The sequence below is a fragment of the Camelus bactrianus genome, chromosome 31 (genome assembly GCF_048773025.1).
Source record: "Camelus bactrianus isolate YW-2024 breed Bactrian camel chromosome 31, ASM4877302v1, whole genome shotgun sequence".
In the NCBI taxonomy this organism is placed as follows: Eukaryota; Metazoa; Chordata; class Mammalia; order Artiodactyla; family Camelidae; genus Camelus; species Camelus bactrianus.
The window spans coordinates 25,698,148-25,721,293 of NC_133569.1; the positions used below are offsets into that span (position 1 = coordinate 25,698,148).

General features: G+C 53.6%; 1 protein-coding gene across 1 annotated transcript; it reads right to left on the reverse strand.

Annotated features, from left to right (window-relative positions):
- Positions 1–1,022: 1,022 nt before the first annotated feature.
- S1PR3 (sphingosine-1-phosphate receptor 3) lies at positions 1,023–11,091 on the reverse strand. Its single transcript, XM_074355514.1, has 2 exons — positions 10,801–11,091; positions 1,023–2,424 (listed from the first exon to the last, which is right to left on the reverse strand). The coding sequence occupies exon 2, from the start codon at positions 2,295–2,297 to the stop codon at positions 1,167–1,169; it is 1,131 nt and encodes a 376-aa protein (XP_074211615.1). The 5' UTR covers positions 2,298–2,424; positions 10,801–11,091; the 3' UTR covers positions 1,023–1,166.
- Between the last annotated feature and the right edge of the window lie 12,055 nt (positions 11,092–23,146).

Consider the following 23,146-nt stretch of genomic DNA (forward strand, 5'->3'; position numbering starts at 1 on the left):
GGGCCAGCTCTGGGGAGTCGTGACACTGCCGACGGCCCCGGCTGCTCGGCTGTGACCACAGGGGGCTCCTGACCTCATGCTTCCCTGATACAGGTTCGACTCACCATAGAATTAGTGTCGTCTTGAAATCTCTTTTAATTCAACAGAATCTTCCCATTACGGTGAGCAGACCCTTGCTCCGTGCGAGTCGGAAAGCTGGCCGGGCCGGGCTCTGTCCTCCGCCTCCCCCTCGTGGGTTCTCTTCTTGGCTGGTCTGGGGCACAGGCCCCTGGGATACCTTGGCTGGCTTTTCCAAGACCACCACATCATCTGGCTAACTTGGCGCTTGGACTGGCTTCCGACTCTGCAGGGACCCGTGACAGAGGACGAGCAGGGCTCCCCTTGGAGGGCGCACGCCCACAGGACTGGCTTGTTCTCCCCAGGGTCCTCCAGACACCATCGGGGTCAGGCCTCAGGACAGCGTGGGGTCAGCCTCACACATCTGAGACAAGCCTGGGACGAGAAGCCCTGTTCGGGGACTTGGGCTTTTCAAACCCTGCTCAGCGTGAGACTGCACGTCTGTCTGAAGAGACTGGGGCCGGCGTGTCCACCTGCTTCCCAGCTGCGTCCTTGCACCTGCTTATACCTGGGGGCTCAGTCAAAGCGGACCTGTTCCCCCTGTGACATCAATACCACACGCACTGCAGCTCACGTGTGTACCGACGGCAGACATTTGAAACACAAGTGCTACGGAACACAGAAATGGCAAACACACAGCGTCCATTCTGTGCGCAGTCAATGTAGTGTAAAGTCACCAGACACCATCCTGATGATCTGGGAAACGTACTGTCCACTGTGTGGTCCACGACCTCCCCTCCCCAGGCCCTGCGGCCAGCGGCCAGTGGGACTCAGGGCAAAGCGGCCAATGACAGCAGCTTCGTATGTCTGGAAGACTCTCTAGCCTAAACGGGCAAGGTGCGCTGTCTACACTGAAGTGGGTTCTGATCCCTTGCCCCCCCCCCCAAGAGACGTCCAGACCAGGCAGGCTGTCAGCAGATTTCCTGAGCCACAGCTCTGGAAGGGGCCCCGTGGGTGAGGCATGCGATCCGTAAGGACGTGGCTGCAGGACCGGCTGCCGCTTCTCCTGTGGACACACGAGGAGCCCCCGTTCCTCAAGGCCAGTGCCTTCATTTACAGAAGATCCCGTTCTGCAGGGTTTTGTTCCTGTCGGTGATGCAGGGCGCGGCGGCCCCCTGGGGAAGGTCTTCCTTGCTCTTTGCGGAGGGGCTGCTGTGGTTGCTGCCGCTGGACTTGCTCCTGCTTGGATCGAGAGCCGGCTGGGTGGGCGAGGAGCGGGCACCCCGGCCCCGCACCAGGCAGGCGCAGACCAGCCAGAAGAAGGCCCGCCGCATCTCCCTGCTGGCCAGCGTGTAGATGACCGGGTTCATGGCGGAGTTGAGCACCGCCAGCACGATGAACCACTGGGCCTCGAACAGGATGGCACACTCCTTCACCTTGCAGGCCACGTCCACCAGGAAGAGGATGAAGAGTGGAGACCAGCAGGCGATGAACACGCTCACCACGATCACCACGGTCCGCAGCAGGGCCATGGACCGCTCCGAGTTGTGGGGGCTGGCCACTCGGCGGCTGCTGGACTTCACCAGGAAGTAGATGCGCGCGTACAGGATGACAATGGTCAGCAGGACGGCCGTGAAGATGCTGATGCAGAAGGCGATGTACCTCTTGGAGTAGAGGGGCAGGATGGTGGAGCAGTCGGGGAGGTTCTGCAGGCAGTTCCAGCCCAGGATGGGCAGGGCGCCCAGTGAGAACGCGATGAGCCAGCACATCCCGATCAGGAGGAAGACGCGGTGCCTCTTGTTGGCGTCGTAAGGCCTCATTTTGACCATGGTCAGGTGCCGCTCGATAGCGATGGCCAGCAGGCTGCAGGTGGATGCCCCCAGGGCCACGAACATGCTGCCCTCCCGCAGGAACCAGACCGTCAGAGACAGGCTCAGCGTCTTCTTGCCCGACATCAGAATGTTGACCTTGTACGCTATGCCGGCCAGCAGGTCGCAGAGGGCCAGGTTGCCGATGAAAAAGTACATGCGGTTGTGAAATTTATTGTTTTTCCAGATGGCGATCAAAACCATCAGGTTCTCCAGGACAATGAAACTGCAGATGACCAAGAACAGCACGGTGGTGAGCATGCTGCCCTCGGGGGCATCCCTCAGCCTGCCCTCCAGCTTGCCCACGTAGTTGTAATGTTCGTACAGGGTCTCGTTGGACGAGTAGGGCCTGGGGCGCAGCACGAGCACCATCGTCACCGCTGGAAGCGTGCAGCCGGTTAGCGCCGGAATCCACTAGAGGGCGCTGTGGGCACGTCCATTTCTCAGGCTTCAGCCGCGAGCCAGGCCGGAGCCCAGGCAGGGTGCGCCGAATGAACGCCTGCAGAAAGACAAGAGGAGAGGTGTCCACTGGTGAAGGAACAGCACCCAAGAGCCACAGCGACAACAGGTTGGAGAAAGGAGCCACAAATGCCGGAACACGTGGACGGCTGGTGCAGGAGGGCCCAGAACGGACCTCTCAACACAAGCCACGCTCCTAAATCCTAAATGCTTCTGGGGACCCTAGGGAGCGGTTCTGCCTGCAGCTAACTGGGGAGGGAAATTCAGTGCCCGGGCCCCGCAGTCATTCAAGGGTCACGGTCACACACAGATCCAAACACTTCCACCTGGAAGTCTCAAGACACTTCGGGACGCTCACCAGTTCATCCTCGCCCATCGCACAGGGGCTGGCAAACCCTTATGCCCAGCTGCCGAGAGACACGGAGGACTGCGTCAGGTCCAGAAAATGGGATGGAAACTGAGTAACGCCCACCCGACTTCTGAACCCTCCTCGGTGAGCTCTGGAGTGATGTGTGGGAAGTACTCGCACTTCCTGGAGGGGATCCCCTGGCGCCAGGGCCAGGGCCAGAAACCCAGTCTAGACGGCCCATAGGTGGGGAGCTCGGGGACCCCGCACGCAGCCACCAAAGGAAGAACAGGACAGGCCGTGCATGGCCCACGCGGCCACTCCCCCAGGGAGCGCCTGAGCATAGAGACAGCGGAGGACAGCAGGCAAACCTGTGAAAGCCGAATCAACTTCTACTAAGACCGAAGGACGACGAGCAAGGACAAGCACGTGGACTTCTGAGTCTGGCTTCAAATTCAGAGTTTACACGTAACTGTCTAAACCGCCCAAAGTAAACTGGTGTGTATGAGCTGAGAGATGCCAACCTGGGAGCACAGAGCGAGTCGCGTGGAGAGCCCCACCGCCAGGCCCCCCACGGCCCCTCCCCACCCGACCTGGGGGTGCCCCCCCACCTGTGGCGTGACCCATCGGCCTCCTGTGATGTCCACGGTGACGCAGGTCCCACTACCAAGGTAGGAGTGGCTTTCACTAAACTGAGTCTAAACTAAAAGTATTTGAATATTTAAGTATATAATTAAGATCAAACGAGGCTAATTGACAACAGCTTCCCGTGAGGATTCAGTGAAGTTTTATGACATTTCAGTTTGGTTCAGAGGTGCACAGACCACTCTCCAACGAGGTGGGGCTCTGCGTTTTGGGGTGTGATGGCATCTGAAGGTCTGGCGCCCCCACTGAGCTCATTCCCAGGGAGGGCCTCAGCCGCTGGAAGGTCAACGTGAGGGCGGCTCTGCAGTAGAGAAGCAGAGGAGATCCAAGCAGGGCTTCCCGCCCTCCGGACCCCCCAGGTAACTGTCCCAGGGCCGCGAGGGCGTTCTCAAACCTCCCCTCCCTTAGTTTGAGGGCCTCTGGTTTTCCCACATCGGGCAGAGGTGGCTCCACTGCTTCTTTGCAGAGATCCCTTCCCGTGTCCTGGTGTTTCGATGTGCAGCCTGCTCTGGAAGCCACGTGGGCCCCCGGTGTCTGAGCCAACGCCTGTGCTCGGCCTCCAGGACCCTTCACCACCAGGTGTTGGCAGAAACCGCTTCTAACTTCCAAAGGGAAAAGTGGGCAGGTCCTTCGTCTGCGCTAACAGCGAAGGGCTCGAGAGGCACCTGCCAAGGTCTCCCTGATGGCTGATGAGCCCCAGGGCCCTGGGGCTGCCTCCCCTGACCCGGGGGAGCCCTGCTGCCTCGGGCCGGGCGTTAAGGCTCCCCCGCTCAGCCCTGGTGTCCCCCTGCTTGGTCTGGAGCGGCAAGGATGAGGGTCTGCAGGTCTCCCGGAGGCGGAGGCAGAGGCAGGGGTCAGGTTGCTGGGCAGCCTTCCCACCGGCCCCCTCCTGCCCTGGCCCCTCCCCCATTTTTATTTAAATCTTGCTCGTGCTTCAAGCCACACATCAAATTCTACCTGCTCTGTAACACTGTCTGCAATCAGCCCGCCCCTGGTGACTTTTCTCCAAGGCTGCACACTGCTTTTTCAAACAAATTGCAATAACCACTATCTATAAAACTAGATAAAAAAACAGACTTCTTCTACATAGCACAGGGAACTATATTTAGTATCTTGTAGCCTTTAATGAAAACGAATATGAGGATGAACACATGTACGTGTGTGCACGACTGGGACACTGTGCTGTACACCGGAAATTGACACATTGCAACTGACTGTACTTCAATAAAAAAAAAACCAAATTGCGAGCCGTCTTTTTAAGGGTGGAAACACGTTCCCTGAAGCCCTGTGTTTAGCCCTCGCGCCGACACCCCGTGAGGTCCATCGTGGCATCTCTCCTCTCCCAGCGCCTTGTACACGGATGGGGGCCCTTTGTTACTGCTCATCTAAGGACGCTCATCTGCGGGCAGTGGACGGAGAACCCGCGCTCCCACTTTGCCGGTCCTCCCTGGCTGTCGTGGGAAACCAGGCCCAGGAGAACTCAGCCGCCCGGTTCTCTTCCCACCACTTCCCGCCCCAGAGCACAACCCCTGAGAGGCCTCGGGGTCCCCACACGGACGCACCACCCGGGTCACGTGTGTCCCGTTCATGGAAAGGGCAGGAGGAGGAAGGCACATGCTCCACCGAGAGTCGCAAAGCGCAGCATCCTGAGAGGGGCTGTTTCCCTGACAGCAGTGGGGTCACACGGCTGGCCCCCCACGCCAGGCCGCCTGCTGTCACCCCTCCAAGGGGCCGCCCCTCTGTCCACGGCACCACCGTGTCTGGTCTGCCTCAAAAATGCCTCTGAGACATGCACTTTCCCATCGGGGTTTCCACCCCAGGACCCCAGTAACGGCAAATGTAACATGAGAAGTTTTGACAGTAACTGACAGCACCAGGATAGTCTGAATGATAAAACAAAAACAAAAACAAAACCCACAAAAAACCAAAAACCAAAACAACTGCTACCAAAAAGGACAGGATGGTAAATGGTCCCTGAGTTCCCACGGACCCTGGGGCAGAGCGACGCCGGAAATCCCACTCCAGGCACCTGCACGGAAAGGTTTCTGAAACCAGGGTACGTCTGAAGTTTGCCTCCCGTGCCTCAGTTTCCCCCATGGTGACCCCACCCTAATTAAATACCCCCGGCTCCCTATGGACGGTCTCCACCCGCTGACTGTGCCTTGTGGTTCGGACGGCAGGGAGAAGCCAGTCCCTTTAATAAAACTGCTGGATCTGGGCTTCTCTGGGGAATAAAGAACCAAGGGAACGGACCACAGACTCTGCAGACTCACATCAATTCCTTTTTCCCCTGAATATGCAGAGTTTTGATAGAACTGAGCAGAGAAAAAAAGGGAAACAGTAAAAACTAACAACCAGCAAGAAAATGACCCGAATAAAAGTATCCTAAGATGTGCCGGAAACCCATCAAACCCCTGAATCCTGAGGGTGGCTGTTATTTTCCCATTAATGCTTGATTTGTAACTTCCCCTAATTACATACTGAGCTCTCCAGGAGCATACTTTTTCAGAGCCTCTTTTGTTAAATGCGAGTCTCCGCCTTTTGCGTCACAAGAAGACACCCATCTCCCTTTGGAATCCAAAAGCTTATTTCCTTTGGATCATCAGCATTAAAAAGTAGACCCTGTCTGAGAGTTAAGTGCTGGGCTAAAGGCCAGACTGATTCGGAAGCCTTGGAATACGGCTACGCGTGGTCAGAACCGTCTCCCGGGAGAGTTCAGCCTCCACCCCAAGGGTGCAGCACAGGCTCCGAGTTTGCCAGGAGAACGCTCTGCCCACGCCCGGCCCCTGAATCCCCGGGAGTCAGCCAGCCCTGCTCGGGGCAAGGTGGCGCAGCAGCCCTCGTGGCTTACCCGCCCTGGTGCTGCCGGTCACTGCAGGAGTGCCGGGCACCGGTGCTCCCGGAGGCCAGCCTGTCCTACCCGTCGTGGCCCCTCTAGTCACCACCACTCTCCGGGCTTCCCATCCCCAGAGTAGTTTAACCTGTGTCAGACCGTCGCATAAACGGAGCCATACGGCAGACAGCTGCGGGGCAGCTTCCTCTGAGCGTGATGTCCTGCGGGTCGTGCGCAGAGATGGGGGCGGCTACCTGCCAGTGCTCCCCCGCGTGGGTGGACGCAGCGCTTCCGTTCACTCTGGTTGGTGGATGTGGGGTCACTTCCACATGCTGCTCTAAGTTGGGTTCCTAGGACGGGCTGAGGACATGCAGGGCGTGCAAGTGCCCGCGTTTCCAAGGGGCCCCGTGGGTTTCCCAGCGCCGGCTGATGTCCAGGCTGGGTTTTGCTGGGAGAGTCCCTGCAGAGGCTTACAGGGCTCAGCCGGCGGGCCTGTGGACTTGTGTCTGTGGGGAGCTAGAGACGGCCCCAGCGAGGGCAGGAGTTCCACATCACAAATGCCCCCGATTTGTTTCATTTTAGAAGTTAAGTGTCCAGGGCTGGCAGCGACCAGTACTGCCTTCCTGCTGTAGGAGTATCACTGCTAAACTCCCACCTGAATGCTTAAAAACAGTTTGATGCTGAGAAGTCTGGCCGGGTGCTGGCTCGTCCTGCACATATTCAGAAAGCAGGGCTTGTTTAGAAGACGAAGGAGAGAGATGCTTCTGCTCATGGGGCAGTGGTCTTCCAACAAACCCAGATTCCGACAGACCCACTCCCTCCCCCACTCCAAGTGAGGACCTGACCATCTGCGTCTCACGGTGAAGCTGCCGCAAGCACTCTGCCCACACCTGGGCTCCCCTCTGACCTATTCAGCACAGACCCACCACCCAAGAGCTTTCGACACCAAGACTTTCCTTTTTGCAGAGAAAGGATACAACACCTTCTAGAAGGCGGTTCAGAGGTGTGCCCCCCCACTCCCTCCCCTCCATTCCAAGGAGGGGCATCTGGGGGGAAGGGGGGAACCCAGCTTGAGCTGATGGATTCCAGATGTATTTTCTCTGCTAGACAGTCACTCTCTCTATACACGTCCACTTGAAAAATAAACTATAAAAAGAAGGAAAAGGGAAAAACAAAGGAAAATATGTCCACAGTCTGTGGTCTGCCTCTCCCTCTCTCTCTCTAATGGCAAAAAAAAAAAAAAAACAAAAAACAAAACCCAAAAAACAAACAAAAAACCAAAAGCAGCACAGTAAGAGAGAGAAATTTCTCCAGGTCGGATGCAGGAGATGTATTTTTAAAGGCACGTCCTTCCACTTCACCCCCCAAACTGAATTAACACACCAAGCAATTTGCCAACAAGCAAAATTTCTTGGAAAGCAGGATTATTTTTTCCCCCTTTAGAAGAATTTAGAAGGGAAATAATGAGTTGGCCGTTTCCTAGCCCCAGCAAAATTCCTTCGCTAATGAGCATTTCCCCTCGCTCCGGGTTTCTTAGGTGACCTCACTCTGCTTCCAGAGACAGTTCACGGCAAGAGACTTCACACACTCAGCCTTGCCCGCTTGTGCTTTGCTCTGGGCCCATTAGCAGAGCTCCCTGTGGGATAACAGATGAGCCACATGTAAGGGATTCCACATCACCCACTTGCTTCTTCGGAGCACGGAAGAGCGTGACCCCTGGCTGGGCTTCCTGCTTCCCAGTGGCTTACCCACGGGTCATCCTCTCGGCAGACAAGGCTCAGATGCTAACACAGATCTGGGTGCAGTCCAAGGAGCCCCAAGTATGCAGGCTGTGCCGCAGGACCCGGTCCAGCCAGAGCATCTGCCTCTGGGCAGGCTCTCCTGAGCACCCGGGTTTAGCTAAGGGAGGGCCACTGCTTTTGACGCAAGAGGCCTTTACCTTCACTGCTTTTCAACCAGCCTTCTCAAACCCATTCTCTTCTCTGCTTGTTCTAAGTAAGGGCACAGGGTTGAATTCCTACCAAGACTGCCCCGGGAGGCATGAAAATGTGTAGAAATGAGCTCTGGCAGGCACATGCGAACAGGGGGTGCCCTGCCCAGGACGTCCTGACTGCGGGGTCCCTGTCATCCTCTCCCACAGCAGTGACCCAGCGCGCACACCACACACGGCGCCTGTGGGTCCCACGTCTGGGCCCCACCGCAGCATCTAAACGGACAGAGGAGGAGACTGAGGCTGGGGGAAGGGGGTCACTCTCCTGAGCGGCACAGCTTGGACGAGGCCGGAGGCCTGTGTGCTCGGATTCCAGCGTATCACTTGAGGGATAAACTCTTTCAGAGGCTGCCACCTTTCCAGGTGTTCCTCACCTAGACAGTGACAAGAGTGTCGCCGGCACGCTTGAAACCGAATTGCTTCTAGCTACTAAGCTGGCAGAATGCTGGGACGCTAATCTGGGGCTTCCCTGAAACACATGGGGCACTCTGACCTCATGGAAATGGGGCAGTGTTTTCAAAGCCAAAGAGCCTGGTCGACTGACTCCGGACTCTCGCTCCAGTCACGGTGCCGATCGGACGTTAGGGCCACCCGATAGGTGCCTCCCTCTCCTCTGAACAACCTTGTTGCTGATTTACCTGACAGGCCTGTTGCCTGGCCTCTTGCAGATGCAGCTGTAATTCCTCAAAAATAGAACGAAAACGAAACAAAAGAAAAGGCAACTTTATGCCCAGTAACTGCAACAACTACTTAAAAGTATTATGAATTAAAACGAGATGATCACATTATCTCCAAAGGCCTATGGAATATCTCTTAAGGCGATTAATTAACTTTACAGAAAATGTATGGCAAAGGAATAATATGAAATGGTTCCAAAACTGGTAAGAAAAAAATCAGGGAGGGAAATGTGAGGAAATGGAAAGGCTTGTGTTGCTCACGGCACCGCAATCTTGGCTGACTGGCCAACGTCCCAGCTATGTCAGCATCCAAGTCGTAACCCCAAGTCCTGGCAGAGAAAAAGGGGGTTCTCTAGTTGGGCAACCCCAAAATTTTCAAATTCTCATTTCTTTGTAATAAAAATGTATGCATGCACTGTATGTACTGAAGTGTTTTTAGGAGATGGAAGATATATCCCAGAATCAAAGAGGTGGCATCATTTCCAGAGAAAGGAAAATCGGTGCCTGCATTTTGCGAAATAAAGCCGTTAGGACATATGCACGGGACACGGGATGTGGCGGGGAGGGAGGGGAGTCCTGCATTTGATGAGGCTCCCAGATGTAAGGAGGGAAGCGACATTTTCAAAGATGGAACCTGGCTGAGGAACCGGCTTGTCTCTCTCTTTAGGGGAGGCCCCTAAGGGCTGACTCTGCCTTTTGGGTCTCTGGTGGCTCGCAGGCCCAAACTGAACACTTGCTGACTGAGAAAACCCAGTATGTGGTTCCCTGTGGCAACAAAAGTATTCACGCTGGCGTTGAGCGCCGCATCAACTGAGTGAGAAATTGTACAGATCGGAATACCACCCCCTCCACACACACACACACACACGTACACACATACACACCACCTACGCCGGCAACAGGCACCGCCATCCTTGTTACTCACACACCTACAGCACATAACCCTGCCTTTGTACTTTCTAGGAATTGTTCCTTTTCTTAACCGCGCCTGCAACATTTTCATCAAACAAAAAATGAATGTTGAAAAGACAAACTGAACGTGTGACAGATACAATGTCTGCAACTTCCAACGTCCAAACTTGGAAAAGCCCCCTAACTCCGGAGGCGCCCGGAGCCCGAGGCTGGGGCTGGGCACATGGGGGGCGGCGCTCCCATTCCTGAGATAACCTTCCAGAAGCCCCAGACTCTGCGCAGGCTGCTACCCTCTCTCCACCTTCAAAATATAGCGTGCTCCCTTTAGAAATCCGACAAGAAGTCCCTCTCTTACATCTAAATAGAAAAGCACCACGGGGTGGCCAATGGACAGAGACGAAGTGAGAGGGAGCGGGGAGAGAGCCGCTTGGAGACGGGTTAAAAGCGGCGTCAGGTCAAAGAAGGGCTGGGCTGCCCGCGCCCCGGGCGGCGCGCAGCTGTGAGCACCGCGCCGACCTCCCCGGGAGCCTGTAACTGCGCCGCGGGGACCTCACCCTCCAGCCCCGACTCTGAGAGCCCTGACTGCCGCGGGGCGAGGCAGAGGCAGCGGGAACTCCGCGGCGAGTGCGGTTGAGCAGAATCATTCCCCAGGAGAACCACCACGCGCACGCACCTCCAGGGCCCCCGGTCCTCGTCCTGGACGGAGTCTAACTTTTCGGTTGTCCCAGGAGAGCGGCAGACGGAACTTCCCTGCGGAGAGTCGCTCCTCCTCCGTTCGGGCTATTAAGACGCAGCCGGGTCTACACGCGCCGACCGCAGTTAAAAGGAACCACCGCCACACCCCGCGCGGGCTCGGTCCCCGGGGTGGACGGCCTGGGGGGAGGGTGGTGCCGACCGCCCCGGTCGCCGTCGCGCCCAGCCTCGGCTGGACGCTGAGGAAAGTGGGCCCGGCTGCCCGCTCCCAACCCGGCGCCCCCGCCCCCTCCCGTCCCCCCCCCCCCCCGGCGGCTCACCTCCGTCCGCGAAGGGCGCTCGCGCCGCCGGCATCCTGGCGCCCCCGCCTCCGCTCGCACGGGCGCTGCGCTGCGGCGCGGGGCGGTCTCGGCGCTCGGCGAGCGGGATGCTCCCGAGCCGGAGCCTCCCTCCGCGCGTCCTGCCACCGCGCTTGGCGCCGGGCTTCTGTCGCGTGTCTCCCAGACCGGCTTGCTCAGCCTCTGCCCCCGCCGGTCAGGGCGCAAACTTTTCCAGCGGCCCCGCCGGGGCGGGGCTCCCGCTCCGCCTCCCCCCGCGCCCCGCCCCTCACGACCGCACCTCGCGGCGCCCCCGGCCCGTGTTCCCGGTGCTCACGTCCCACCTCCCCGTACCCCACCCCCATCTCACCTCCTTCGCCCCCCCACCCCCTTCTCCCAGCCCCTCATGACCCCACCTCGCGGCGCCCCCGCCCGTGTTCCCGGCCCTTATGTCCCCGCCTCCCATCTCCCCGCCTTCGCCCTTACCCCCTCCCGCCCCCGGCCCGGCCCCCATCTCCCCACCCCCCACGACCCCACCTCCCGGTGCCCCCGGCCCATCTTGCCCCTGCCATGTTCCCACTTCCCCGCTCTTCACAACCCCACCTCCCCCCCCACTCCCGCACCTCCCGGCCCTCCGCCCCCTTGTCCCTCACTCCTCCCCTCAGCGCCGCGCCCGTCTCTCTGTCCCTCCTCTCCCGCATCCCTCTTCCCCGCATCCCGCCCCCCTAAACCCTTTCGTCCAGCTCCCCGACTTTCGCCCCTGGACTCCCGCTCGTGTCTCCCCCCTTCCCGTGCCCGCTCCCGGTCGAGCTCCGGGCGGGTCTTGGACACCCCCCCCCCCCCGGCGGCCTCCCGCCCCCCTCCGCAGTCCCACTGGCCTTGGCTCACCCCGGCCTCTGCCTCCGACGGCCTCCGGACCCTGGGCCCTTCCGACGAGCTCCAGGCTGCCGACCCCGGGGCTCAGGACCCAGAGGGGCAGGCTCAGACCTGGTCCGGAGCTGGACTTGGACAGGACGCACTGAGGGCGAGGGTTTGGCAGATTTTATCGTCATCATCATCATTGTCGCGATCGTGATCATTTCTGCTTGGAAAAGACAGACCACTGACTGGAGGCCTAACGTCTGGCAACGTTTTGGTTTGGACCCCGCGCCTGCCACCTCCCTCCTGCTCTGAGCCTGTTGCGGGGAGGCTGGCCCCTGGGGGCACACAGGCTCCTAATTCCCTGCCCCACCCTGACAGCTCCAGGACCTGAGCTGGCAGACCTCACAGACTGCCCCCTTTTGTGGGGATGAATGAAGTAATTTATGCCAAGCACTTCCCCAGGAAGAATCCCCAGGGAGGGGCCTGCCAGATCTACTGTGCACAGAACGTGAAGGGTGAAGGCCCCAGTAAGTTAACCCAGCAACCAGCCCTCGGAGCTTCTAGAGGGAGAGAGAAAGAAAGAAAGGGAGAGGAGGAAAGGAGAGAACAGAAGGCCTGTTACCCAAAGCAAGGCTGTGCATTCCTGGGCAGAGCACACTGGGGAGGAAGGAGTCCCTGAAGCAAGTCGGAGCAACTTGGGTGAAGTGTCCCTCTGTTACCTGTCTGTGATTTACCCTCTTGCTTCCAGAGGAAAAGCCCCAAGCCTCCTTCCCCCAAAACTGGAAGCAAGTGCTGATTAGGGGTGAGACTAATCCCTGACGGGCACCTGGCATGTTAGGCAACCGAGTGCAAGCTGCCAGCGCTTCTGCTGGCTTCCTGGATCATCTTCTGTTGAGAAGCCTGAGCCCTGGAGGAAAGGGGGCAGGGTGGGGTGGCTGCAGAGCTCCGGCTGGCCCCTGGGGCTCAGTGGGGGGCCGGTGCTGCCCTGTCCTCGTCTCCACTTACCCTCCTCTGCCTGTGCTGCCCTGAGTCCCCTCCTGCACGGTAGCCTTCCAGATGGCTCAGAGCATCTTATGCAAGCTCAGAGAGCATTTCTGTCCCAAACTGCGAGGGGAACCAAGTGTGCCTTCGTTTTTCCACTCTTACAGCATCAAGTCAGGAAGAGGAGAGGCGGGGCTGTGCACCTTCAGCCACTCACCACAGCCAGGGAAACGAGACCACGTACCGGCCACCGTGCTCACACTTGACAGCAGTGGTTGGCTGGTTCATCAGTGGGTCCGTTCAGTTAGGTGCTTTGCGCTATGGAAAATGTACTACTAGATTCCTGGCTGAAGTTTGCTTTGATTGGTGGCCGGGTCTTCATTCACTGGAGAAAGCCTGAAGCATGGACGTATCAGGGCAACTCTGCAGCCTAGTGATGCCTCGAAGACTAGCTTTGGGACCAGGACTCCAGAAGCTTGAAGAACGGGGGGGGCGCTATCCTGCAGGCGTCCCGGGGGGGGGGGGGGTGACAGACAGGCATCCCGGAAGCTCCTCTTTTGACAAGGCTCCTTTTCCCCAAAGATCCCCCACCCTGAGCAGCTCTCTCCACACAGGGTCCTCTTGCTGGTCCAGGGCCCACCCCTGCTTGCTGCCCCGTCCCTGGGCCTTAGAGCCCAGACACTGGACCCTGACCGAGGGCCCTGTGTGCCCCCCCACCCCCCTAGAGGTTGTATTCTCTTACTGCTTCTCTGGAGAGAACCAGCTCTCCCTGAGAGTCTGCTGAACTGAGCATCACTCATGATGAATCGGCCTGATGATTATGGGATGCAGAATCCAGCACACAGCATCCCTGATGCTGTGTTCCCGCTCAAAATGCTTCACTTGAATCAAAGGCCAAGCCTGCAGCCTTCCCTTCTGGCTTAGGGGAAGGGCTCAGACAGCAAGGCACATGACACCGGGGAGAAGCGATCAGACGAGTCCGATCAGATGAGTCGGGAGAGTGGGGCGTTCTGTACCAGCTGGCCCGGTCTCCTCAGAAACTCAATGCCAGAGAGAGAGGGGGAACAGGTCTAGTATAAAAACAGCTGAAAAGAAGCAGCATTTGCAACAACAGTCGTGGACCCTGATCGACTCCTGGGTCAGCTAACCAGCGGGAAAGGGTTTGGAGGCTATTTCCACATGACAGAGTATTGAAGATGTTGCAGAATTATTGTTCAGGTGATTAGGTGTGATAATAGCGGATTGCTCGTCTAGAAGAATGACCTTAGTTTTAGGAGATGCCTGATGATCTGCTGAAGGTTGCAATGTCTTGATGTTTGAAACTTGTTTTTTAAATGATTCAGCAAAAGCAGTGTGTACACATAACGCTGATACGACACATGTTAGCTGTTACTGGGTCTCGGGAGTGGGTGGGAGGGAGTTGTACAAGGTGTCTCCCTTCTCTGTGTGCCTGAAACTCCTCCGTAATAAAAAGCTAGAGAAAAAGAAAACGTCAGGTACTAAATAATTTAAAAAACTTCTCCGTCTCTGTGCTCAGACCATCAAGTCAAATCTAGGTTATGGGAGTAAAATTAAAAGTAGCATGATTTATATCTGTTTATTTTTGAAAACCACATGGCCCCAAAATCGAATGTCATTTGGACAAATATATTGCGTATTATGATGTATATGTGATATAATGTTACTAATTGTTTGTATTTTAAAAAAGGAAATACTTTTCACTTTCCCAAGACATTAGTGCCTGCAGCCTCACAGTTAAGAGACACCCAGTTTTAAGACTCTAACCCACAGGGGAGGCTTCCCCAGCACTGCTGGGGCTTTGCAGGAACATGTTGCAGGAACTGGGAAGGCCAGACGCTTATGCTTATGAATGTCCTTGCCTCTTGCACCTCTGTCTTGGCTTTTATCCTGAGCCACGTTGTTCATGCCACCTCGTTTGGTTTTCAGAGGCAACATGGTGTGGGTTCACACACGTGGACAGGGCTGTGGTGGGAGCCCTGGGCAGGGGGTGGGGCAGGCCAGGTGGGCCCCAAGGAAGGGCTTTGGGTACAAAAGAGCCTGGGGGAGCCCCGGGCAAAGGTGGGGGCCCAGGTCTTGTGGTTCTCCAACAGAGTCCCACAATGGAAGTCACTGACGTAGGGCTGGAAAGAAGTTGCTCTAAAACCTTGGGGTGGATTTGCAAAATGGAGCTTAGCCTTCTGTACCTAATAACCTCGTCTGGAGCCAAGAGAAGCCTTTGATTCGCTGTCACAGCTCTTCAACAGTAAGTATGCTTTCACGGACAGAGACACCTGCAGAGCCAGAGCTCACGGCTCTGTGACTTCTGCTGTTACACCGCCTGTCCCCATCTTTTCGCCTCATGCCTCTCCTCGCTTCTCTCTCACTGTCGGTCCAGAATCAACAGAGATTCCGGCAAGTGTTCTTTACACATTTCCTGTATTGTAAGGATGTCTCTAACATTCAGACACCTCACTGGTGTGTGTGTGTGTGTTCATGTAAGTGTGTAACTGTGTGTATGTGTGTACGCACGTGTATATGCATGCATGAGTGCATATGTGTGCATGTGCATGCACATATGTGTTTGTGTGTATACGTGTGTGCATGTGTGTATTCATGTTGAGATAGGAGGAACGGGGACAAGACACAACCACTGAAGGAGTGACACCACAGTTGAGGGCAGGACAAAGTGGTTAGAACCAAGACAGCGGAAGATTCGACTTCCGGGAGACCCTGAGCCGCATGGGGCGCCCACAGGCGCCATGACAGTTCCCAGGCTGACCATAAAAGGTCAAAATGTGGGAGGCGGGGTGTTTCCTGGAAATCCCCGCCCCTTCCCCAGTCGTTGGAATGCTCCTCCTACGCATTAGCACATGAAATTACCCAGCCCAGGAAACCTCACAGCCCTGCACCTCACGGTGTCTCTCTCTCTCTCTCTCTCTCTCCCTCTCTCTCTCTCTCTCTCTCTCTCTCTCCCTCCCTCCCTCTCTCTCTCTCTCTCTCCCCCCCCCCTCTCTCCTCTCTCTCTCTCTCTCTCTCTCTCTCTCTCTCTCGCCTTCTGAGATGGCCTGCACTCTGCCTGTGGAGTGTGTGTCTGCTTTTACTTCGAACTAAACACCCCACCCCGCTCGACCTCTCTCTCTCTTGCCTTGCTGAGATGGCCCACATTCTGCCCGTGGAGTGTGTGTCTCCTGAGCCGTCGCCCCTTCTGAGGGAGACAGACTGTGTTCTGCCTGTGGAGTGTGTATCTCTCTACAGAAAATTACTGTCACTTTACTATGCCTCGTTCTTGAATTCTTTCCTGCCTGAGGCAGGGCAACAGTGTGTGTGTGTGTGTGTGTGTGTGTGTGTGTGTGTGTGTGTGTGTGTGTGTGTGTGTGTGTGTGTGTGTGTGTACTGCAGAGGGACGGCACCCCTGTGAGGGAGATGACTGTCCCACCACCCCTGGGAGGTAAGCCCACGGACTCCATACAACATAAACATTTGGCTCTGGGCTCTTGGCACAGAGCTCCTAAAATCCTTGACTCTATTATCGTTTGCATGCTAACGAGATGGCTGGGGGGTGCGGCCCTAGATACCTTCAGCATGAGAGCTGGTTGATAGAGGAACCGGCCCTGTGATTACAAGGTTGGAAGCCTTCGTCTCCACTCTGAGGAGTGGAGAGAGACTGGAGGTGGAGTTCATCACCAGTGGCCGATGATCTAATCAAAGAACGCTACAGAAGGAATCTCTGAAAAGCGTCCCCGGCCCACAGAGCTGGGGAGCGTCTGTGTCAGAGAACATATCCTTGTGCTGGGGGAGTGGCGTGCCCAGAGGGGGCACGGAAGCTCCGCACTCCCGCAGACCTTGCTGGTAGGTGCCTTTTCCATCTGGCTGCTCCTGAGCTGTGTCCTTTGTAATGAACCAGTGTCATAAGTACAGTGTTTCCCTGAGGTCTGTGAGTTGTTCTAGCAAAGGATCAAACGTGAGGAGGGTGTGGAGCCTCTGAATTTGTGGTCAGCCAGGCAGGAGGCCCAGTGAGAGCAGGGAAACGTGAACTCAGCCTGGGAGCCGGCGAGGGTCTAGTGTGTCTGTGGGTTTGCCCATGGGGCGTGTTGTCAGTAGAAGCCTGCATGCTGTGAAAGCAAGAGGGGAAAGGGTGATGGGTGGGCTGGAAGATGCTCCACCAGGGTGGAGGCGAGCCTGACTCGCTCCATTGTTTCGACAAGTTGGGCTGTCTGAGGGCTTGCGGGCAATGCCTGCATTTGAGTCCCACAGACCCAGGAGCTCAGTCTTCGGCAGCTTGGTGCTCTGAGTCAAACTAGTCCCCAGAAGTGCCTTTCCTTCTGGGTGCTGCGCCTGGGACCTTGCGGTGGGGCTGGCTTGCTGGAGTAGCACTTTCCATCCATGGAAGACAGTTGATAAACACAGTCTGGGGTGTAATTCAACAGAAACGCCCCGCTTGTGTTTACCCGTCACTCACATGGCACGCAGCAGATGAGCTGGTCTCGCGTAAACCTGTCTGCACTCTGCTCGGACTGGCTCTGTGTATTCCTCCCGCGCCTCTGGCTTTTTAAACAAGTGTCTGCAACACTTGAATAATTTGGCTTTTCCTTGGCTGCCAGAGGGTTTGTTTGGTGATAAGGGTGGAGAGAGAGGGTGGCAATGATGGCAACAGTAATTACCAATTTCCTCACTCCTCCACTGGCAAAGACTGGATCTCCGGCAGAAAGGGCTGAAGGAGTTTTGATGGGGCAGTAAGAGCAGATAGCAGCAATGACTTGGTGCCCACTGCTGCCAGGCATTGTTCAAAGACCTTCACACAGAACGACTCCTTCCTTAACCCTCACAATAACCCTATGAGATGAATGCCAAGATCAACCCATTTTTCAGGTGAGGAAACTGAGGCACAGAGCCGCTCATACATTTGCCCAAAGTCATAAGTAGCAGAGTGGGAATGCCCTGACTACTTGGAGTCTGCTGATTTATTTTAGCACTTTGTGGGAGGCAATGCTCCTGGAAGTCACAAGGCTGACCTTTATACGTGGATGGCCGATACTTGGGCACCTGCAGAGAGGCCCAGGGTCTGCCTCCCTCGAGCGTGGGGGCAGGAAGAGGAGGACAGATGCCACCCAATGACCCTCACTTTTGCCAGTCCTCACACCAACTCTTGGTTGTGGACTGTGCATGGGTGGTTTTGGGGAGATGGGATGGAGCCGTCCCAGACCCCTTACGGACAGCCTCTGCTCCAGCCTCTGCCATGAGGATGGCTATGAGGATCCCACAGGCTGGGATGCTGGAGTGGGGAGAAACGTGGGGTGTCTTGTTTCTGCCACCATTTGAAAAAATAATTTAAAAATTGTTATTTTTAAAACATCTAAAAAGAAGGTAAAAGGAAAATATTTGAATCAACTGGAAAATTGATAAGAGAATACTGTAAGTTTTTGCATATAAAATTAATTTATACAAATCAATAACCTTATATACAAATGAAAACCACTTAAAATATAATAGAATGAACAGTCTCACAAAAGCAAAAGAAAATAATAAAATATAAAAATAAACTTAAGAAAAATGCAAAATAAAAAAAGATTAAAATAACGTGGAAGGGTGATAAGTAATTTTATGGAAAAACACCTGATTCTTGCATAATATGTTAAAGTTATAATGATGTTAATTATACCTAATTTAGTCAACACATTTAAATATATCCAGATAAAATATTGACAAGATATTATTTGACATAGCCAAGTTAAGTTCAAAATTACAAATATAGTTGGAAAAATTAAAAAAAATTATAACATCATTCTTAATTAATAAAGAAACTGTTGAACTTCTGAGCATCAGGGTCCACATCTGGAAGACGGTACACTGCACCCTGTCCAATGAGAACAATGCTAACTATCTGGGCATTTACTTGGATCATGGAAATTCTACAACTTCTCACAAGGAAAGGGTTTTCCTTCTGTATTAATTGAATTGAAACCATGTACAAACTCTTCTTCTTGATCAAAATATGTTTTGAGAACTTAGATTAGAAGAGAAAAATGTCTCGAGTCAATAATCTAAGCTCTCACTTCAGGAAATTAGACAAAGAAGGGCAAAATAAACCCAAAGCAAGCAGAAGGAAGGACACTAGAAAGATAAGAGCAGAAATTAATAAATTAAAACAGAAAAATAATAAATGAAAGAACATGTGGTTCTTTCAAAGATCAGCAAATTGACACACCTCTAGCAGGACTGACAAAGAAAAAAGTGGGAAAGAAAGAAATCAAGAATAAAACAGGCTATCCCCACACACCCTGCAGACATCAGAAAGATAATAAAGGAAAACCGGGAACAACTCCAAAGACGTACAACTGACAGCTTATATAATGAGCCAGCTCCCTGAAAAGTACACTCTACCACAATTCTCCCAATATGCAATAAACCATTGGAATAGCCCTGTGACTATTAAGGAAGTGAAACTTGTAATTTTTAAGTTCTCAGAAAAGAAATCTTCTGACCTAGATGATTTTACTGAAAATCCTACCAATGTGTATAAAGAATTAACACGAATTCTGCACAATTCTTTCCGAAAATAGAAGAGATGAGAACACTTTTCAACTCGTTTTATAAAGCAAGTATTATCTTGATATCACAACCAGACAAAGACAGTACAGGAAGACCATAGAGCAATATTTTTCATAAATATAGACACATTCTTATGAAAATATTAGTAAATAAAATTCAGCAATGTATAAAAATAATTACCATGACCAAGTTAGGTTTATTCTAAAAATGGAAACCTGGTTTACTATTTTAAAAATCAAGCAATGTAATCCATAATATTTATAGGCTAAAAAAGAAAAATCATGTGATCCTATCAACTGATACAGAAAAAGTATTTTATAAAATTCAACACTCATTTATGATAAGACTTTCAGATAACTAGGAATGGAGTGGACTTTCCTTGACTTGATAAAGAGCGTCTGCAAAATACCTGTGGCTCACATGATACCTGATGGTGAGAGACTGAATGCTTTCCCCTGAGATCAGGCACAAGACAAGGATGCCCACTGTCACCACTTCTATTCAACACAGCGCTGGAAGCCCCCAGCCAGCAGGATACAGGAAAGAAAGGAATAAAAGGCGTATAGTTCAAAAGGGAAGAAATAAAATTGCCCCTATTTGCATGTGACATAATAGTCTTCAAAAAAATCCTAAGGGATCTACAAAAAACAAACATTAAAAATGCCTAGAACTAATAAACAAGTTCACAGGGTACAAGATCAATGTACAAAAATCAATTGTATTTCTATATGCTAGCAATAAACATGGAAACTGAATTTTAAAATTTAATAATCACTATAAACTTATAATCATGAAAAAAAAAGAAATTCTTAGGTGTAAATCTAACATGCACAAAACTTGTATGATAAAAACTACAAAGTGCTGAAAAGAGAAATTAAAGAGCTAAATAAATGGAGAGATATACCATGTTCATGGATTGGAAGACTCAACTTACTAAAAGGGATCAGTTCTCCAAAACTGACATAAGATTTAACACAATACCTAACAGCCTCCAGAGGAAGGAAAGATAAGCCAGATTACATGCCAGGAAATGGGCATTGTAAGAGCACCAGATTTGTCAACAGTGCCTTTGACAGACAGCAGAGCCTGGAATTAGACTCCCAGCCAAAGTAGCAACTGAGTCTGAGAGTTTTATACAGATGTCTTCAGATCAAGCAAGAACAGAACCTTCTCTGCCCTTTTCTTAGGAAGTTACTGGAGAATGAGGTTCAGCAGAATGAGAGCATATATTAGTAAACAGAACAGCATGGATGCTGAGAGTAGGAAATCTAAACCAGCTGGGGAAGGCAAATCCCATGATGCCGAGATGGAGAGTCTCTGGGTGACGGCTCTCCAGGAGCCTTCCTCCCCCTGCTGTTGGATGCCGCTGGCAAGTTTAAAGGGGGCAGGCCTGGAGAATAACCTTCCCTCAGTTTCCTCTTTGGCTATTCCCACGTTGTCTTTAACGCCTCCACTTGTGAGCCACATCAGGTATTACTTACTCTGGGGAGTGGGAAATCTTGCAATTAGTTGGGATGGGAGCATTTGGGATGAGCAGAGGCTTGCTGGAGAAGCATGACCAGGAAGGGAAAGAGAAGGAAGATGTTGCAGTTTTTGGTAGAGGGAGGGTGCTGGCTACCAAAGGAATATATTACGATGAACCATGTGAAATGACTACATTTGGCCACTTTTATCCACTAACGTGGTAATTTGATAAGGGTCACCCTGATAAGAATATTGCTAAGAAACACAGAAGGTCTTCTGTATAAATGCTCTCGGTCTTTTATAAACCAAGCACGTAAACCTTCCCTGTCCTCTCTCCCTGACTCTTCTCTCCTGTTACCTTCTCTACTCCAAACAACAGGGAAGAAGGAAACGACCTCTCTGCATCCGCGACCCCGAGTCTGGGAAGACATCGGATCTTTGCTTCAGGGCTGCCATCTCGGGGTAGTAAATTAGCCAACCAAAGGGCCACAGACTGTGGGCTATTGGAGCCTCAGGATCTTGCAAAGTCAGACAAAAGCAGAGGCAAGTCATAAACTGGAAATACATCCTCCCTGCAAGGCTAACTGCTGGCTGAAGCCCCAAGGTAATAGGGAATCCTCACCAGTCCCCTGAAAACAGTTTCTGTTATGCTGGGAGGAAGCAACTTTGATTCATAAAGAGTAAATTCTGTTCAATAAAAGCCGCGGGGAATGTTCGAGGGCTGCACAGGCGAAGATGCTCACATGCGCACGGAAGATAAATAAAGGGGACAAAAAGGAAAAAAAAAAATCTTCGGAGCATTGTGATTTCAAAAGGAAAGGTTCAGACTGAGCTAGAGGAGAGTAGTGGGTAAACCCAGGAAAAATGAACGCTGGTACCAGCAGGGAGTTGTGTGGTTATCAAAAGAGCTGAGTCAAAAGTAATGAGCTGCTTGAGAACCCAAAAGAAGACTGAGTCAGGCTTTGTATCAGAGGGAGGAAATGGCCTGCGGCCCTGGCTCTGAGCGCTTCTTCCTGTGCCCAGAGAGCCTGCAGCTCCGTGACCTTCCTCCAGCTTCCCCACTCTCCCTGGGATCCCAGGACTTCCTGGCTCAAGGGTTTTCAGCTCCATGCGCCCTATTGCATTGTCCAGAAAGAGGGTATCTGACAAAAAACCCACTCCCCATTGGGAACAAATTCAAGGAACAGCACGTCCTCGGGGGGCTTCTACACGGGGTCCTTCTGCCTGGTCCCCATTCTTCACGACAGAGAGGGACCCGGGTCTTTCTCACTGGGGTCTGCACCCCAGTTCTTGCGTGTGGTTGTTAGAACACACTTACCATTCAGTTTCCCCACCGAAAAAGGGAAATCATGTGTTAAATCTTTCATCAGGGAAAAAAAAAGAAAGGACTTTCGGACTTTTAATTATTTAAAATGTTAACTCTGTGTTTTGAAATAATTGCAGATTCACAGGAATCTGGAAGGATGGTGCAGAGAGGTCCCAAGCCCCCTTCACCCAGTTCCCTGACGGTTACGGCTTACATAACTTCAGCAAAATATCTAAGCCGGGAAAGCGGCATGGAGAGCGTGTGTGGCTCCGCGCTGTTTCATCACGTGTGTGCCTTCTTGTAACCACCACCTGGCTGTGCTCTGAGAGCAGGTGGGACGGGGAAGCGAGCTCCCAGGCCTGTTGGAGTCTCCTGTTCCAGCCCCGCTCCCACACCCAAGGCTCCCTGGGGGTCTTGTTGTCAGGACCCCCCTCTGCAAGCTTTCCTGGGGCAGTTCCCACCCCTTCGTCCGGGTGAGCGCTCCCGGAAGTTCCATGAGTGTCTCCTTCCCTGACAGCCCTTGTCCATTTCTCTTTGTCCCTCCGGCCCCCAAACCTCATCCATTTGTAGCCGTTCTGGCGGGGTTCCAGGAGGCACAGGAGGTAAGTGCTTGGTCGATGTAACATGTTCAGCCGCAAGACCCAAGGGCTTGCAAACACACGGAACTCACCCACGTTCTAAGCAACGAGGACTGAACAAGAAGACAAGCCCCTCCCTCGACAGCTTCCCCCTCCCCGCGGCTTCCCACTTCCCTCTCCTTCTTAGAAAGCTGCAGTTTCCCCCTTTTCTGCCTCTCCACTCAGTCTGCTTCCTCGCAGCTTGATCTGCCGCTCCAACCAGCACATCTCTCGAGAAGAGCACCAGGGGCCTGCGTGCAGCTAAGCCTGGCGGCCCCTCCGCTGACTGACATGCAGACACAGCGCGCCCACCTCCTGCCGGGGCGCGCCCCCACGCTCGCTGGGCTCTCCTCGCCGCCGTCTGCGGAGACCCCTTCGTGGCCATGCTGCTTCCTACCGCAGCGCCTTGCTGCCCCGCCGGCGCCACCCTCCTCACCTCATCAGGCCCTACACACACCTTGGCTTCCAGACGAAGAGGCTCTTCCTGCAGGAAGTCCTCTCGGATGCATCTGATGCTCTGTGAGTTCTCTCCTGGCCACTGAAGAGATGAATGCTCCCCTGATTCCTCCTT

Bases quoted from the DNA above. Each gene is read 5' to 3' on its own strand.
- S1PR3 (XM_074355514.1), bottom strand. From the start codon at position 2,297: ATGGTGCTCGTGCTGCGCCCCAGGCCCTACTCGTCCAACGAGACCCTG.